At 37.8% G+C, this 19,033-nt stretch overlaps 1 protein-coding gene and 1 non-coding gene across 2 annotated transcripts in view; both read left to right on the plus strand.

Moving 5' to 3' along the window:
- Positions 1–5,342: 5,342 nt before the first annotated feature.
- Positions 5,343–5,449, plus strand: LOC148754700 (U6 spliceosomal RNA). Its single transcript, XR_016020108.1, has one exon. It is a non-coding gene; the product is annotated as a U6 spliceosomal RNA (small nuclear RNA).
- A 2,251-nt stretch (positions 5,450–7,700) lies between these two features.
- LOC141569594 (phosphatidylinositol-binding clathrin assembly protein-like) overlaps positions 7,701–19,033 on the plus strand; it is a 51,030-nt gene continuing 39,697 nt past the window's right edge. The window contains exons 1-8 of the mRNA XM_074323329.2: positions 7,701–7,847; positions 10,283–10,425; positions 12,472–12,547; positions 13,539–13,641; positions 13,804–13,897; positions 14,018–14,129; positions 15,023–15,129; positions 15,945–15,986. Of these exons, the coding sequence (XP_074179430.2) occupies positions 7,769–7,847; positions 10,283–10,425; positions 12,472–12,547; positions 13,539–13,641; positions 13,804–13,897; positions 14,018–14,129; positions 15,023–15,129; positions 15,945–15,986 (756 nt within the window). The 5' untranslated portion in view covers positions 7,701–7,768. The remainder of the gene's footprint in view (positions 7,848–10,282; positions 10,426–12,471; positions 12,548–13,538; positions 13,642–13,803; positions 13,898–14,017; positions 14,130–15,022; positions 15,130–15,944; positions 15,987–19,033) is intronic.

Below are 19,033 nucleotides of genomic sequence, written 5' to 3' on the forward strand. Positions count from 1 at the left end.
ACAGATCAGACCCTGCACTGCATCTGGCTGCAGGGGCTTTCAGGGTTCAAATTCCATAAACCCACCACATTCTCCCACAGGGATGGTGCCCTGAGACCAAGGGAACCTGGGCATGTAATACCACCCTGCAGAGATCCAAGAAGCCAGAGTAGTGCAAGAGAAAATAAAACACTTGAGCTCCAGCACCACTTACTGGAAAACAAAAGAAAGACCTCCTCTTATTAACCTGCTAAAGAGGTATCACTCTTAAAAAAATAAATAAATAAAAAGCAGAGTTCATGCCTATAAATGTCTAGGCAAAGAAATAATCCATCCAATAACATGAACAACCAAGGTATCAAGCAGCTCAGAAAATGAAAAATCTCTAGAAAATAAAGACATGGCAATATGTCATTTAAATGACATACAATTCAAGATTACAGTTCTGATAAAACTCAACAAGATTCAAGAAAACTCAGATAGGCAGTTTAATGAACTCAGAAATAAGATCAAAGAACAAAAAGAATACTTTACCAAAGAGATTGAAACTTTAAAATGGAACCAAATAGAAATTCTGCAGCTGAAGACCTCAATAAAAGACATGAAGAATGAAATAGCAAGCTTAAGAAACAGAGCTGACCAGATGGAAGAAAGAATTAGTGGTATCAAAGATAGAAATCTGGGGCCGACCCAGTGGCTCAGGTGGTTAGAGCTCCATGCTCCTAACTCTGAAGGCTGCCGGTTCGATTCCAACATGGGCCAGTGGGCTCTCAACCAAAAGGTTGCCAGTTCAACTCCTCGAGTCCAGCAAGGGATGGTGGGCTCCGCCCCCTGCAACTAAGATTGAACATGGCACCTTGAGCTGAGCTGCCGCTGAGCTTCTGGATGGCTCAGTTGGTTGGAGTGCGTCCTCTCAACTACAAGGTTGCCAGTTCAATTCCTTGAGTCCCACAAGGGATGGTGGGCAGCACCCCCTGCAACTAAAATTGAACACAGCACCTTGAGCTGAGCTGCCACTGAGCTCCCGGATGGCTCGGTTGGAATGCGTCCTCTCAACCACAAGATTGCCGGTTTGACTCCCCCAAGGGATGGTGGGCTGTGCCCCCTGCAACTAGAAAACGGCAACTGGACCTGGAGCTGAGCTGCGACCTCCACAACTAAGACTGAAAGGACAACAACTTGAAGCTGAACGGCACCCTCCACAACTAAGATTGAAAGGACAACAACTTGACTTTGGAAAAAGTCCTGGAAGTACACACTGTTCCCCAATAAAGTCCTGTTCCCCTTCCCCAATAAAAAAAAAAAAAAAAGCTCTACAGGAAGTATCTGACTCCATCAGAAAGAGCGATATAAGAATAATGGTCATACCAGAAGGAGAAGAGAGAAAGAGAAGGGCACAGAGAGCCTATTCAAACATAGTAGACGAGAACTTCCCAAACCTATGGAAAGAACTGGATCCTCAAATCCAAGAAGCAAACAGAACACCTAATTACCTCAATCCAGAAAGACCTTCTCCAAGGCACATTATATGAAAACTGTCAAAAATTAATGACAAAGAATTCTCAAGGTAGCCAGGGAAAAGAAGACGGTAACCTATAAAAGAAATCCTATTATATTAATATTATCATCAGGTTTTTCAGCAGAAACTCTACAAGCTAGAAGGGAGTGGAAACAAATAAAAGTGTCCTTAGATAGATGATTGGATAAAGAAGATGTGGTACATATATACAATGTAATATTATTTGGCCATAAGAAAAGATGAAATACTACCACTTGCGACAACATGGATAGATCTTGAGCTTATCACGCTAAGTGAAATAAGTCAGACAGAAAAAGTTGAGAACCATATGACTTCACTTTTCATGGGTATAAAACTGAAAGCAACAAAGAAGACAAACAAACAAAAACTCAGACACAGACGCATTTTAGTGGTTAACAGAGGGTAAGGGGAGAGGGGCAGGTAAAACAGGATAAAGGGGGTCCAATATATGGTGATGGAAGGAGATTTGACTTAGAGTGGTAAACACACAATGTGATATATAGATGATGTATTATAGAATTATACACCTGAAACCTATATCACTTTAAGAATTGTCACCCCAAATAAACTTTAATTAAAGAAAAATGAAAATTACAGGCCAATATCTCTGATGAATATAGATGCAAATATCCTCAACAAAATACTAGCAAACCAAATTCAACAGCACATAAAAGGATCATATAACATGATCAAGTGGGATTTAACTCTGGAATGTAAGAATAGTAAAACATACGTATGCAAATCATTCAATATGATTTACCACATTAAGAGAATGAAGGCTGAAAACCATATCATCCCAATAAATGCAGAAAAAGCATTTGACAAAATCCAAAATATTTTCATGATAACTCTAAGAATGTACCTCAGCATAATACAACAAGCCCATAGTGAACATCATCCTCAATGGTGAAAGCTGAAGGCTTTTTCTGAAAGGTCAGAAGTAAGACAGGTACCTACTCTCACCACTTCTATTTAACATAATACTGGTAGTTCTAGGCAGAGCAAATTGGCAAGGAAAAAAGAAAAGGCATCCAAATTGGAAAGAAGTAAAATTAATCTGTTGCCAGATGTCATGGCCTTATATGTAGAAAAACCTAAACACTTCACACACACACAAAAAAAATGTAACTAGTAAACAAATCCAGTAAAGTTGCAGGATACAAAGTCAACAAACACATATCAGTTACATTTTTGTACACTAAAAATGAACTATGTGAAAAAGGCATTAAGAAAACATTCCCATATACAGTAGAATCAGAAACAATAAAATACTCGAGAATAAATTTAACCAAGGAGGTGAAAGATCTGTGCAATAGAAAGTAAGACTTTGATGAAATAATTTGAAGAAACACAAATAAATGAAAACAACATATTCTGGATTGGAAGAGTATTGCTAAAACGTCCATACTACCTAAAGTGATCTACAGATTCAATGCAATCCCTATTAAAATTCCAATGGCATTTTTCACAGAAGTAGGAAAAAAAATCCCAAAATTCATATGGAACCACAAAAGACCCTATATAGCCAAAGCAATTCTGGGCAATAAAAACAAAGCCGGAGGCTTCCTGATTTCAAATGATATTAGAAAACTATACTTATGAAAACACTATGATACTGGCATAAAAACAGATGCATAGACTGATGGCATAGAATAGAGAGCTCAGACATAAACCCACACATACACAGTTAGTTAATCTTTGACAAGGTCACCAATAATAAACAACAGGGAAAAGATAGTTTTCAATAAATGGTGTTGGGAAAACTAGATATTCGCATGCAAAATAATGAAATTTGACTCTTACCTTTACACCATACATAAAATTGAAATGTATTAAAGACTTAAATATAAGACCTGAAACCATCAAACTCCTTGAAGAAATCAAAGGGAAGAAGCTCCTTGACGTTGGTCTTGGTAATAGGTGTTTTTGAATATGAAACCAGAAGCACAGACAAGAAAAGCAAAAATAAACAAGTGGGACTACATCAAACTAAAAAGCCTCTGTACAGCTACTGAAACTATCAACAAAATGAAAGCACAACTTATGGAATGTATGAAAAGATTTGCAAACCGTATATCTGATAAGAGGTTAGTATCCAAAACCTGTAAGGAACTCATACAACTCAATAGCAAAAGAGAAAATAATCCAATTTAAAAATGGGCAGAGGACCTGAATAAACATTTTTCTTAAAAAGCATACAAATGACCAACAGGGATATTAAAAGGTGCTCAACATCACTAATCATTAGGGAAATGGGAACCAAAACCACAGTGAGATATCACCTCACACCTGTTAGGAATGCTATTATAAAAAGACAAGAGATAACAAGTATTGGTGAGAGTGGATAAAAAGGAACCCTTGTGCACTGTTGATGGGAATGTAAATTAGTATAGTCACTATGGAAAACAGTATGGAGATTCTTCAAAAAATTAAAAAAGTGCTTCTCCCAGTACTAACAAGGCCCAACTCTGCTTAGTTTCCAAGGTCAGACGAGATTGGGTACATTCAAGGTGGTTAAAAAGCTGTTGTATTTATCAAAAGAAATCCGAAACACTAATTCAAAAAGATGTATGCACCCCTATCTTCATTGCAGCGTTATTTACAATAGCCAAGATATGGAAGCAAGCTAAGTGCCCATCAATAGACGACTGGATAAACAAGAGGTGGTACATACATACAATGAAATATTACTCAGCCATATAAAAGAATGAAGTATTACCCTTTCCAACAACATGGATGGACTTAGAGGATATTATGCTTAGTGAAAATAAGTCAGAGAAAGACAAATACCATATGATTTCACTTATACGGGATCGGAAAATTAACTTCATGAACTCATCCCAGTAAAAATGCTACCTACCTCATTGCTGAATATCACTATGGTCAGATTTGAAGTACTTCCCTTGGGAAGCTATGCACTCACGCCAGCACCTAGTCCACCCTTCAAAGCAATTTTGGAACTCTTTCTGGAATGGCCATCAGAGCTGTCGTCATATTACCCTTGATGTCCTGAATGGCATCAAAATGTCTTCCTTTCAATATTTCCTTTATCTTCGTTCAGGTAAAGAAAGAAGTCATTGGGGGCCAGATCAGGTGATCAGGGAGGGTGTTCCTATACAGCTATTTGTTTACTGGCTAAAAACTCCCTCACAGACAGTGCTGTGTGTGCTGGTACATTGTCGTGATGCAAGAGCCATGAATTGTTGGTGAAAAGTTCAGGTCTTCTAACTTTTACACACAGCCTTTTCAGCACTTCCAAATAGTAAACTTGGTTAACTGTTTGTCCAGTTGGTACAAATTCATAATGCATAATCCCTCTGATATGAAAAAAGTTTAATAACATCATTGCAACAAGTTCATGAACTTAATTGTCAGACCTCGTACGTATGTGGAATCTGAAAAACGAAACAAATGAACAGACAAAATAGAAACAGACATAAACTGATGGTTGCCAGATGGGAGGGGTGATGAAAAAGGGTAAGGGATTAAGAAGTACAAATTAGTAGTTACAAAACAGTCATGGAGAAGTAAAGTACTGCATAGGGAATATAGTTAATAATATTATAATAACAATGTATGATGTCAGATGGGTACTAGATTTGTTGGGGGACCACCTTGATAAGTTATATAAATGTCTAGCCATTGTGCTATATGTCAGAAACCAATGAAATACTGAATGTCAATTGTAATTGAAAAATGAAAAAAGTTTAAAAAAACTTTAACATTCTTTAAAGGAACACATCAACATACAGCACTATTTTAATAAAGTAAAATTAACAATATTTGGCCTCCATAAAAAATTACTACGTAAAGAAAGAAGAAAGTGCTCGCTTCGGCAGCACATATACTAAAATTGGAACGATACAGAGAAGATTAGCATGGCCCCTGCGCAAGGATGACACGCAAATTCGTGAAGCGTTCCATATTTTTGAGAACTGACTCTGGGTGGTGAACACACAATGGGATTTATAGATGATGTAATACAGAATTGTACACCTGAAATCTATGTAATTTTACTAACAATTGTCACCCCAATAAATTTAATTAAAAAAAAAAAAAAAAGGGGCCGGCCCGGTGGCTCAGGCGGTTAGAGCTCCGTGCTCCTAACTCCGAAGGCTGCCGGTTCGATTCCCACATGGGCCAGTGGGCTCCCAACCACAAGGTTGCCAGTTCAATTCCTCGACTCCCGCAAGGGATGGTGGGCAGCGCCCCCTGCAACTAAAATTGAACATGGCACCTTGAGCTGAGCTGCCGCTGAGCTCCCGGATGGCTCAGTTGGTTGGAGTATGTCCTCTCAACCACAAGGTTGCCGGTTCGACTCCCGCAAGTGATGGTGGGCTGCACCCCCTGCAACTAGCAACGGCAACTGGACCTGGAGCTGAGCTGCGCCCTCCACAACTAAGACAGAACAACAACTTGAATCTGAACAGAACCCTGCACAACTAAGATTGAAAGGACAACAACTTGACTTGAAGAAAAAAAAGTCCTGTTCCCCTTCCCCAATAAAAAAAAAAAAAAAAAAAAAGAAAGAAGAAAAATGTGATCCATACACAACAGAAAAATTGTCAATAGAAACAGAGCCAGAATTGTCAAAGATGAAGGAATTAGCAGACAAGCATTTTAAAGTAACCATTATAACTATTATGAATATCCTTAAGGGTTTAAAGGAAACTGTATGCATAATGAGGAGAGCAATGAAAGACAGAAAATGACCAAATGGAAGTTGTAGAGGTGAAAAACAATATTAGAAACACACCCTGTCCTTGGTGGGCTTAGCCGAAGATAATGAGACTCTGCAGAGGAAAACATCAGTGAAGACGTAGCAAAAGAACCTCTCCAACCTGAAGTGTAGTGGGGAAAAGGCTATGAAAAATGAAAATGAATGGAATCTCAGTCACTTGTGATACAATATCAAAAATTGTAGGGCAGCCAGTTAGCTCAGTTGGTTAGAGCCCAGTGCTCTTAACTAGGTGGCCGGTTGAATCCCCACATGGGCCACTGTGAGCTGTGCCCTCCACAACTAGATTGAAACAATGACTTGACTTGGAGCTAATGGGTCCTGGAAAAAACACACTGAAATAAATAAAAGTTAAAAAAATATATACTCTGTGTAAAAAAAAAAAAAAAAAAAGAATTGTAATACACCTTTAATTGGAATACTGTAGCCAACAGTAGAAAAATATGCATCTTTTCAAGGGTACATAGAACATATGCCATCAGCATATTCTGTGCCATAAAATGACTCAACAAATTTTAATAGATTGAAATCATATGAAATATGTTCTTTGAAAATGAAAGCAGTGCTTAACTCTAAATGCCTATATTATTAAAAAAGAATCTCAAGTAAGTAAGCTAACCTACCTTAAGAAACCTGAAAATAAAGAGCAAAAGAAAGTGAAAGCAAGTAGAAGGCAGGAAATAATAAAGATAAGAGCAGAAATCAATGAAACAGAAAAGAGAATACAGAGAAAATCAATGAAACTTAAAGGCGATTCTTTAAGAAGAGCAATGAAATTGGTAACTCTCTAGCCAGCCCTATCCAGATTAAAAAAAAGAGAAGACTGTACATTACCAGTATCAGGAACGGCAGGGGTAACATTACTACAGCTTCCACAGGTATTAAAAGGATAATAAAGGAGTATTATTAAAAGACTGTATGGACTTATGTATCTGATGCTGAATGAAGGGTAGAAGGACATGACGTCAGGCAGGATACAACCCCCAAAATGTGTGAGTGAAGCCTCCCTAAAAATGTCGCATTAAGAATTTTCAAAGTACCGTCATAGGACCCCCTAATTTCCAAGATGTGAAGATATCCAGATTTTTCATCTGGAGCTCCCAACCAGTCCATGTTCCTCATACTGTTCATTCAGTGGTTGTTAAAGTTTATTTTGTTATCCAGCTTGTATTATGCAAACGGTCTGTACTCGCCCCTCTGGAGATGCCCCGCCCCAAGCTCGATAGGGTCCTCAGAACCCCGTTCTGGGACCCGCGGCCATCTTTTCCCAGCATTCTTGCAGAGGCCCTGCCGTTGGCCACTTCAAATCCCACCTCATAATGCTGTAGGTCTGCGTCAGGCTGCGAGCAAAGGTCATCAGGTGAAAGCTACCTGAAGCCAGACCTTCTGTCACCTCCGGCGTCCCATTTGTCATCAGGGGTGCCGGTCTGTTGATCAGTCCGCTAGTCCGGAAGGGCAGGGTTTAAACTTCGCAGCCACCACACTCGTGGCTGGCGGTCTACAACGAACGCATGGGGTCATCTGCGTCCAAAGCTGCCCTTGGGGCGACCACCAATGAGCCCATGGAACCGACGCCAAAACACCTAGCGGGTGAGTAGGAGGTCTGACGCTGGCCGCTCACAGGCCATCATGATCCAAGTGCTTCTAATAACAGCACCCCACTCCCCTCCCTAACCCCACCCACTATCCCTTCTCTCCCTCCTCACCACTGCACGACAGGGAAGATTGTATTTTCACTTCTAGTAATCTTTGAGCCTAGAAGAAAACCACTGGACTTCTAAACAACAAACTATTTGTTTTTAAGTTATTCAGATAACTTAGGACACAGGTGCTGGAACAACGAGGCTTCTGAGAAGGGTCTCAATTCTGAAGTCCTTTATAAATCATGATGTTCAGCGAGTCTTTTGAAATAAAGGAAGGGAAAATCTATCAAGCAAATCTTGCCGTAGGTAGTCCTAACCTAAGGTCCATGGATAGGCTTTAGAGTGTCCACAGCAACATTTTTTGTGCTCCTGTGTGTGTTTCCCAGGGCAAAGAATTTTGATTCTTAAACTTAGCTTTTGCTCAAACACAGAATAGACTCCCAGGATCTCCCTACTCCCTGCTGTTTGACTTCACTGTGAGCAGTGACTTTATAAATAGTTTGTGTTATTGGCAATATACATAAATCCTACCGCTATTGAAACCTTCACAGATGATTTACTCTTTTGATCACTTTTTTATTTTGGTATTTTGCTATAAAACTATCAGTGGACTTAATATGGATTGCCTTGTAAATTATTATCTTATCATCATGACAATGTGCATATATTATAACAATTAACAGTTCACTAAGTTAAATAAAGATTAATTTCCTTTATATACCAGGGATGCCAAAAAAATGTATACAAGTGGACACTGGTCAGCGTTGCTCAAGCAGTAGTTCACCATAATCAGAAGTGTCTGGACGCTGATGGTAACCACTTTGAGCACCTCTTGTAGTTGCAGAAGTCAAACGTGACTTGTGTTCATCTTTTGTCATTGGTATATATTGAGGATTACAATTTTAATAGTTTTCCTTTCTTAAAATGTATATACTTTTTTTTTGGCACTCTGTACATTTTTTGAAAGTTTGCTGAACAATATTCTGCACACGCTCCATGCTAGCTTCTGGCGTAATATATACTATCCATCCCTGGATGGTTATGTGATATGTGTGAAAATTGGCTTCTGTAGACCTAAAGGAGGAGCAGTAGTTATTTATAAAAAAGATGCAACCTAATGGGGGCAGTGGAGTCAGTACCACGATAGCCCAAATGTTAAGTTCAAAGGCTGAAATCATGGGAAAGCAGAAACAACAAAAAAACTACAGAAAAAAGGAATGAAGCAGAGTTTGAGATATAAAGGAAAACTGAGAGAATCTCATTCTTCATAACCTTCAACTTGGCACAGCAACTGGCACGTGTCAGGCATTGATATGAGTATATACACTCATGGAATAAATGAATCTGGGTATCCAGTTAGTCAGCCTGTTGCTGCAATCCACTAGTGTATTTGTTAAGCACGCTCCTTAGTAGCTCTCCTCATGCTATGCATGTGAAGATGCTGATGAATGAATAAGTGGTAGGGATGAAGTTTTATAATGATAATTTATAGTTTTGAAAGCAAAAAATATTTTGAACTGATAAACAATAGGGAATCACTGCATATTCTTGAATGGGAAAATGAAACGATGAAAATTAGCTTTTGAGGGGCCATATGAAGTAAATTGATGAATGGTTATAATCCTGAGGCTGGAAATTGGGAAGCTGTTGAAATAAACCAGGTACAAGGTTATGGGGAAGTGGACTCAAGAAGTTAATAATGGGTTGAAGGATGCAAACAAAATGGTCGTATGTTGGGTGACACTACAAGGAAAGCTCCTGCCTGAACCTTCATGACATGACACTCTTCTTGAGAGAGGTAGTACAGTGTAATAATTAATATATTGGTCTCCAGGGTCAAGCAAATCTGATTTCGAATCCCAGCCCTGCCACGTAACTACCTGTATGGCCCTGGGTATGTTACTTACCTTCTTGAGTCGTTTTCACTTAATACATACTGTGTTTCCCTGAAAATAAGACCTAACCGGAAAATAAGCCCTAGCATGATTTTTCAGGATGACATCCCCTGAACATAAGTCCTAATGTGTCTTTTGGAGCAAAACTTAATATAAGACCCGGTCTTATTTTCGGGGAAACATGGTATTTACCATAACCTGTTATGTGCCAGCCACTGTGCTGGGTTTGGAGATACAGTAGTGACCAAAATGGACACAGTTCCTACCCTCATCAAGTATACAGAACATAGGGTAGACAGGTATTCAATATCATGTAACATATGTCATTGCAAATTGTAATACTCGTAATGAAGAAAATGTTTTGGATTATTTCCTTTGTCATTTCTCTGAGATTTGATTGCATCTGTATTTAAGTCAAAGTTAGCAAGTTTGGTTTTGAAAATTCTTTCAGTCTGCGTTTTAATGCTTGTCACTGTCTCTAATTTAGATCTAATACAGTACATAAATGAAACAAATAGGAGTGTTGAACACCTGGTCGATGTCCTTTTTAAGAAAGCTGGGAGCAGAAGCTGGGTGGTGGTGTTCAAAGTGCTGGTTACTGTGCATCACCTTATGGTTCATGGAAACGAGGTGAGCATGGTGTATACTCAAATGGTAGGCACTTCTTTTTAGTACAGAGGACTCGCAGTACATTACTGCAAGATGTTTTTGGTTTGGCAAAGGCTTACCACCTTTTACTTTCAATAGTGACAAGTGGGGGAAGTGAATAGCAGTGGGTATTAAAACACTGATTTTTCTGTATGACTGTATCTTTGCAACCAGTATTTGAGGTATACTATTTTAGCCACTAGATAATAGAGTGGGATATTACACTCAATTCTTTAGATGATTTAAACCAAAAAACAAAAGTTCTCAAAAATGTCCTCCTGCCTCACTGCTTTACTTTACCAGGAGAAACTGGATACCTGAATGTATTACATTATCACCTTTCCATCTCTCCCCACATGCAAATACTCTGTATTTTACAGAACAACCGAAATGTTCTGTACCATCAAATTATTATTTTCAACTTCAAATGAACGTTTTGTCTCAGTAAGGTTTGCATTATAAAATCAGGATTTAGAAATTGACTGGATTTTGAAACTTATTATAAAGCAACAGTGATCACGCAGGAAGGTATTGGTAAAAATAGAACATATATATAAATGGAATATAATAGAGGCTCACAAGTAGAACAGTACTTACATGGGAGCGTGGTGGCACTAAAAATGTGGGGGAAAGTGTGGAATTTAAAATAAAGCCTTTTGGTGCAATAACATCCTATGGAAAAAAATAGAATGAGATCTTTATCTTACCCCATATGCAAAAATAAATTCCTCATGAATGAAATACCTCTAAATGCAAAATACTAAATTTTAAAATTGAAGAAAATGTAGGAGAACATGTTTATGACATTTGAGGAGGAAAGATACCATAAAGTTGGAATAAGATTTTATATATTACAGACAAAAGATTAATATTCAGAATACATTATCAGTAAGAAAAAGGCAGAACAATGGAATAATGAACAAAAGAAATGAACGGAGAGTTCACAGCAAAGTAAACCAGAATGGCTGATAACCATTTGAGAACATGCTCAGATAAGCAAAATTTAAAATTCATGACAGTATCAAGAGTTGCGAAGACCTTGAGGCAATGGGAACTGACACACTTGTGGATGACATGTAAATATTAGTTGCAGTTTATCACTGAGAGGAGAGCATTGAGACATGTTTAGTAAAACTGAAAATTTCCAGCCCAGTGACCCAGCAATCCATGACTCATAGCATATTTATAACATTTAGAAAGTAGAAATTACCTAAACTCCCATCAGTAGGGAACAGATAACTAAAATGAGGTGTATTTATACAATGAAATACTGTATGACATTAAATGGGATGTACTATACCAAAAAGGCTAGATCTCAAAAAAGATGCTATGCTAATGGAGGAGGCAAGTTACAAAATGGTAGAATACAATATCATTTATGTAAATTTTAAAAATGCACGCAGTATTTTTCCATGCAACAAATGTATATGAAGCTATAAAGAAAACAGACTGTAAAGATAGCGTATTAAAATGAATGATACCGGTTACTTCCAGGTAGGGGAAGGAAATAGAGCTTAGGGATGGAGCAAAGGACAATTTTAACTTTATCTGTAATACTTTATTCCTCTTATTTTTAAAATAGACTTGAAGCTGATACGCCGAAAAGTTAGCAGTCATCGTTTCTGGGTAATGGGGTACACAGATGTATGAAATTATTCTTTTTATTTTTCTGCAAATTATGAAGTAATGTACTATTAATTAAAATAATTCCATAATTAATTAAATATTCTCAAAATCAAAAAGGAGGAATGGCTATATAGAAAATCTTGGAGGAGAAGGGTATGTATTCACATGAGCTTTAATGTTTAACCCCTTGTTTATTTGAGAGGTATATAAACAGGAAACGCTGCAGGTCCTTAGGTTGTGTAGCCCAGGATGAATATGGTCCTGCTCACCTTAATGCTCCTGAAATACATAGAAGCTATATGATAGAATTGGGTTAAATATGTATTTACAATGACAAAATCATTAATCAACTCTATTTGTGGACAGAAGCTGGTTTTTTAATTTGGCTCATTTGTTTGACAGCGTTTTATCCAACATCTTGCATCTAGAAACTCTTTGTTCACTTTACACAACTTCCTGGATAAAAGTGTCATAGAAGGTAAGATGATTCTTCGATGGAAATATTTCTATGTGGCAAGGAGGGAAAAGTTCTGAAAACCATGCCTGGTTAAATAAAATGGTTGTAAATTAATGAAGGGTGTGGTGTGTTGTACATTTTATTATGGTAGATAATTTCTAATTCATTGATACAACACATATTTGAGTGCCTAATAAGAATATCAGAATATGCAGTGTGCTAGAGATAGAGGAAATTGAACCCTTTAGCTATTTACTCAGTAAGGCCTTGTTCAGACTAGTGAAAATAGGGCCACAACCCTCTGCCCCTTCTTTGCCTGCGTTTTATTCTTTCCAATTCTCACCGACTAACCATCTCTGCGTTTTTCTTTTCTTTGGCTTGTCTATCAATCCCCTGTTGGAATGTAACCTCCGTGAGGGTAGGGATTTTTGTCTGTTTTGTTCACTGCTGAACTTCCAGCATCTAGAAAGATGTTTGGCTCCTAATAGGCACTGAACCATTGTTGAATGAATAAATAAATTGAATAAATGAATCCAGGTATGTTTGGAAGTTGAGTAGTGAGACGTCACGTTTCCATCATGGCTTTTTTCCCTCCATTTTGTTTATGCAGTGGAGGGCAAGGTCATTTGCTGCATGGAGGGAGGGTGGGGGAGGGTTGGCTACAATGGGATGGGGAGTTTGAGGAAAATGCTAAGAATTTACAATAGTTTCTGTGGAAATGTGAAAGAAGCTGGTAAAGTTTAGTTATTTCCTCTGTTCAGGAATGTCACCATCAACATGACATCCTGAGTTGATATCAAGCCTTTGAGGAGATAAAAAAATAATCTTTAACATGAAGTCTGAGGAATGTTGGACAAGATGATTAATAAAGGACATTCTAGTTTTTGTGTGTCAAAGATATTGTTGAGGTATATGAGTGAATGTGGAATGATAAGTCTTTGCATTTATGGGCAAATAGAATAAATGCTTAATATTGGTGAAATTCAAAATAGTTAAAATATTTCATTTTTAGGCTATACTATGTCAACCTTCATCAGACGATATAGCAGATACTTGAATGAAAAGTCACTCGCATATAGAATGATGGCATCTGACATCACCAAAACCAAGAGAGGGTCAGTAAATATAATAAGTTTGTAAGCAAGAAATACTGAAATACATATGTGCTCCGATATGTGTAGTTGGTCAAAAACACAGCTGTATTTCAGGATGTTGACATCAGAGTGCTTCTCAAACTCTTAATCATTGATACTGTGAATTCCGTTTATCTTTTATAGGCTGGATGGTATGATGAGAACTATGAATACTACAGACCTGTTAAACACACTTCTAGTTATTCAAACTCAGTTTGATGCTCTTCTTAATTTTAATGTAAGAGATTTATAAATCTTTTTTTTAAATATTGGTAAATGGCATTGTTTAACTCTAGGAGGGGGAAGGAAGTTTTAAAAACTGTGGTGATAATTGATTACTCTTTTACTTGATTTCCAGGCAAATCCTGAGGAACTCACTAATGGCATAATACATGCTGCTTTCATGCTCCTATTTAAGGATTCTCTTCGCCTCTTTGCAGCCTATAATGAGGGCATCCTTAATCTGCTAGGTAGGCTAAAGTATAAACATTACGTACTTAAAAAATAAACTGGTACAAATAATTTGTCAGAATCTTTCGGCTCTACGTTTAGACTCATATTTGTTTTAAAGATTCAAAATTGAAGATCCTTACAGGGTCATACATCTTTTTAAATAATGAGACATTATATTGCTTTTTTTGGTTAAAATTATATGGTTAATTAGCCACAGAACTTTTCAATTTCTATATAAATGCTAACTGATATTTCTGGAAAATTTACCAGTAAATCAAGATGGATTACCATATTTCTACATTGCTTATGAAGGCCCACTCCACCAAGGTCAAAAACAGTTCTGACTTTCCTAAGGAAATATAGCCTATAAAATAAGTAATTGTTATTGATTATTTTACAAGCATGTAATTCTTAGGCTATTCAGGAAATTTCTGTCATCATTTCACCCTAACGAATGATTCTTTCACAGGAAGGTTCTCCAAACTTCATTGATGAGAATTTGAGATTTTCTTATACTGTGGAAGTACCTAGTACATTTGTAGAGTTATTAAAGAGTAGGAAACATAGCCCCTTCCCTCAGAGAGCTTCACAGTTCTCAAAAAAATTACAGGCTAGAAGTTGTAGAAATTGAAACTAAACTATCTAAAAATCTGTGTATGCTATTAAATTCTAGATGTATTTCCAGTGTTTTTGGCATTCAGTAGTTACTCCATAAAAATCTGTTGAGTGTATGGATTTAGCAGTGTTGTTGCTTTTTAAAACAGAAAAATAACTGAATTCAAACTATAATTATTTTGAATAACTTAAAATCATATTCAGAATCAGCTTAAACTAGGATCATCAGAAAGGAGTGAAACTTGAAAACTGCTTAGTTATTGGCTCTTTTATGGTAATATTTTTCTATTTTTAGGCAGGTATTTTGACATGAAGAAGAACCAGTGCAAGGACAGTTTGGATATTTACATCAAGTTTCTTGGAAGAACAACCAAATTGGCGCAATTCCTGAAAGTTGCGGAGGTATACAAATCTATTTCTATCCCAGGCTTTTCTGTTTTCTGTATTAGGTTAGTATCCAACATAACTACCCTCTGACTGCTGCCACCGTACAAACACACATAAATTGGTTGTAGTTTTAACTATCTTGTGAATAGTAAAACTAAAAACTAAAATTAGGTACTTCAGATGCACTATCCAATGCACTTTTGCTCAGAAGCAATCTTACAGAGATTTCTCTTTGCAGCCATGAGGGTAACTGATTACAAGCTTACCCTCCCGGCAGAAACAACTCTAAAACCAGGCCAAAATATATATGACATAAATCTTTTCAGGTAGAATAGGTCTGTGATCAGTAAGACAAGGAAACATATGAGGTGAGCCCCACATTTGCCCTGATACTCAGAAGAATCCAAGCAGATAAATACAAAGAGAACCACACCTAGGCAAGCAATAGTAGAACTTCTGAAAACTGAAAAAACAAAACACACATATTACCCACAGGAGAATAGCAATATGAATAACAGCTGACTCTGACTACTTGAAAAATTACAACACATTTGGCTATCCAGACAGCAAACACTCAGTTTCTGGCAAGTCTTTTCTTTTATAGTTTTATCCTTAGGACACGTATAAGTTTGTGCGTAAGTGTACAAACTAAGCCTGACATTTTTACTGTAGTCTGATGTTTTTTGTGATCTAGATAGGAAGCGGCCCAGCAAGGCATTCCTGCTCTGGTGTATTTTCTCTTTTGTGTCCACATTGGTCTCTCACTTACTTTTCTTTGTTGCCATGTTCTGCTGTAATATGCATTTTTTCCCCTTTTTTGGTGAATTCAGCAAGTTGGAATTGACCAGAACCACATTCCATATCTTACTCAGGTCAGTGTATCTCTCTTATGCATTTAAATGACTTTTTTGTCTTTATGTTTGTGTGTTTCTTGTATTAATCACCACCTGAGACTCCATGCTTTGCCACATATCTACATATGTATTTTCATTTTCCATGAATTACATATAGATATATGAGGTGTGATCAAAAGATACGGTGAATGTTTAAATAAAAAAAATTACAGTAAAAGACACGTTGCCATTAATCCCCTTCAAAATACTCTGCCTCATTTCAAACACACTTATCCCATCATTCTTGCCACTTTTCTGAAGCAGTTCTGGAAGTCCTCTTTCATGAGTGTCTTTATTTCATCCTCCATTATGACAATGCAGTGTCACAGATCGCTTCTGGTATTTGGCAATTTCTGTCAATTAAAAATATTACTGTGTATCCTCATCCATCTTATTCATTTGATCCGGTACCATGCAATTTCTCACTCTTCCCCAAAGTCCAAATGACCACAAAAGGTAAACGTTTTGAATCGATTCAGGACATTGAGGCAGCCACAACAGCGCAACTAAAGACACTCACGAAAGAGGACTTCCAGAACTGCTTCAGAAAGTGGCAAGAACGATGGGATAAGTGTGTTCAAAGCAAAGGGGAATATTTTGAGAGGGATTAGTGGCAATGTGTCTTTTACGATAACACATTTTTAAAATTTAAACATTCACCATAATTTTGACCACACCTCATATATACACAGACTTGTGTCTTCTGAACAGGACTGTGAGCTATTGGTCTTATAAAAGAGGCTAAATGGTGACTCATAGCATAACAACTAGACCATGCTTTTTATTTATTTTTTAATTATTTTTTTCAGTTACAATTGACATATTAGTTTCAGGTATACAGTATAGTGGCCAAACATTTGTATCATTTATGCAGTGATCCCCCCGATTAGTGTCGTACCCCTCTGACTCCATACATAGTTATTACAATATTATTGACTATATTCCCTATCCTGTGTTTTACATCCCCACGATTGTCTTTATACTGGCAATTTGCAAATCTTCATCCCTTCCCTATTCCTCCAACCTCCCTCCCATCTAGAAACCATCAGTTTGTTCTCTGCATCTATGAGTTTGTTTCTGTTTTGTTTGTTCATTTATTTTGCACTTTAAATTTCACATATAAGTGAGATCATATGGTATTTGTTTTTCTCTGTCTGACCTATTTCACTTAGCATAATATCTTCTAGGTCCATCCATGTTGTCAGAAATGGTAAGATTTTCTTTTTTATGGCTGAGTAATATTCCATTGTATATATACACCACGCCTTTCTTATCTAATTGTCTATTGATGTGCACTTAGGTTGCTTCCATATCTTGGCTATTGTAAATAGTGCTGCAATGAACATAGGGGTTCATATATCTTTTCAAATTAGTGTTTCAGATTTCTTCATATAAATACACAGAAGTGGAATTGCTGGGTCATAAGGTAATTCCATTTTAATTTTTTTAGGAACTTCCATACTGTTTTCCATAGTGACTGCACCAATCTGCAATCCCACCAACAGTGCATGAGGGTTCCCTTTTCTCCACATCCTCACCAACAGTTGTTTGTTGATTTATTGAAGATAGCCATTCCGACAGGAGTGAGGTGGTATCTCATTGTGGTTTTTATTTGCATTTCTCTGATGATAAGTGACGTTGAGCATCTTGTCATACGTATGTTGGCTACCTGTATGTCCTTTTTGGAGAATGTCTGTTTAGGTCCTCTGCCCATTTTTTAATTGGATTGTTTTCTTTTCTTTTTTTTTTTTTTTTTTAAAGATTTTATTGGGGAAGGGGAACAGGACTTTATTGGGGAACAGTGTGTACTTCCAGGACTTTTTTCCAAGTCAAGTTGTTGTCCTTTCAATCTTAGTTGTGGAGAGTGCCGCTCAGCTTCAAGTTGTTGTCCTTTCAGTCTTAGTTGTGGAGGGCGCAGCTCAGCTCCAGGTCCAGTTGCCGTTGCTAGTTGCAGGGGGCACAGCCCACCATCCCTTGTGGGTGTCGAACTGGCAACCTTGAGGTTGAGAGGACACGCTCCCACCAACTGAGCCATCCGGGAGCTCAGCGGCAGTTCAGCTCAAGGTGCTGGGTCCAATCTTAGTTGCAGGGGGCACAGCCCACCATCCCTTGCGGGACTCGAGGAATTGAACTGGCAACCTCGTGGTTGAGAGCCCACTGGCCCATGAGGGAATCGAACAGGCAGCCTTCAGAGTTACGAGCACGGAGCTCTAACCGCCTGAACCACTGGGCCGGCCCTGGATTGTTTTCTTGGTGTTGAGTTATATATGTTGTTTATAAATTTTGGGTATTCACCCCTTATCAGATGTATCATTGGCCGTTATCTTCTCCCATTTAGTAGGTTGCCTTTTCGTTTTGTTGATGGTTTCCTTTGCTGTGCAAAAACATTTTAGTTTGATGTAGTCCCATTTGTTTATTTTTTCTTTTGTTTCCCTTGCCTGAGTAAATAGATCAGAAAAAAATATTACTAAGAACAATGTCATGTGTATGATTTCTTTTGGGAGTTTTATGGTTTCGGGTCTCACATTTAAGTCTTTAATCCATTTTGAGTTTATTCGTGTATATGGTGTAAGAAGGTATAGCGCATGCTTTTTAAATGGACAGAACTGATCAGTGGAAACAGCAGTGTTTGGAATAGTGAACATAGGTTTGTGGCTGCCTTGTCCACCTTTCAGGTGTGTAATCTCCAGCAAGTCATTTCCATTCTCTGTGCGTCATTTCTGCAACTGCAAAATGAGTGTTCTACTCTTGTCTATCTTATAGCAGAGTTGTGAGAATCAAACGAACTCAGGTTTTTTTCCTTCCCCAGAACCTGATGGTCAGGAATCCCTCACATGGTAATGGATGTGATGTGAGGTAGAGGTGGCAGTGTAGCAGCTGTGGGTGAAGCGAGGATGTGGCAGCCTGCTCATGCAGTCTGTTTGTGGCCTCTGGACCTGCATGTGTCCATCCCACATGTTCCATAGGGCTGCAGGACTGCTACAGAGACTTTCCTGCTCTGGGCCCCAAAGTAATGTGGCAGGCTT

Source organism: Rhinolophus sinicus, chromosome 18 (genome assembly GCF_057876585.1).
Source record: "Rhinolophus sinicus isolate RSI-liver-muscle chromosome 18, RSI-T2T, whole genome shotgun sequence".
Classification (NCBI taxonomy): Eukaryota; Metazoa; Chordata; class Mammalia; order Chiroptera; family Rhinolophidae; genus Rhinolophus; species Rhinolophus sinicus.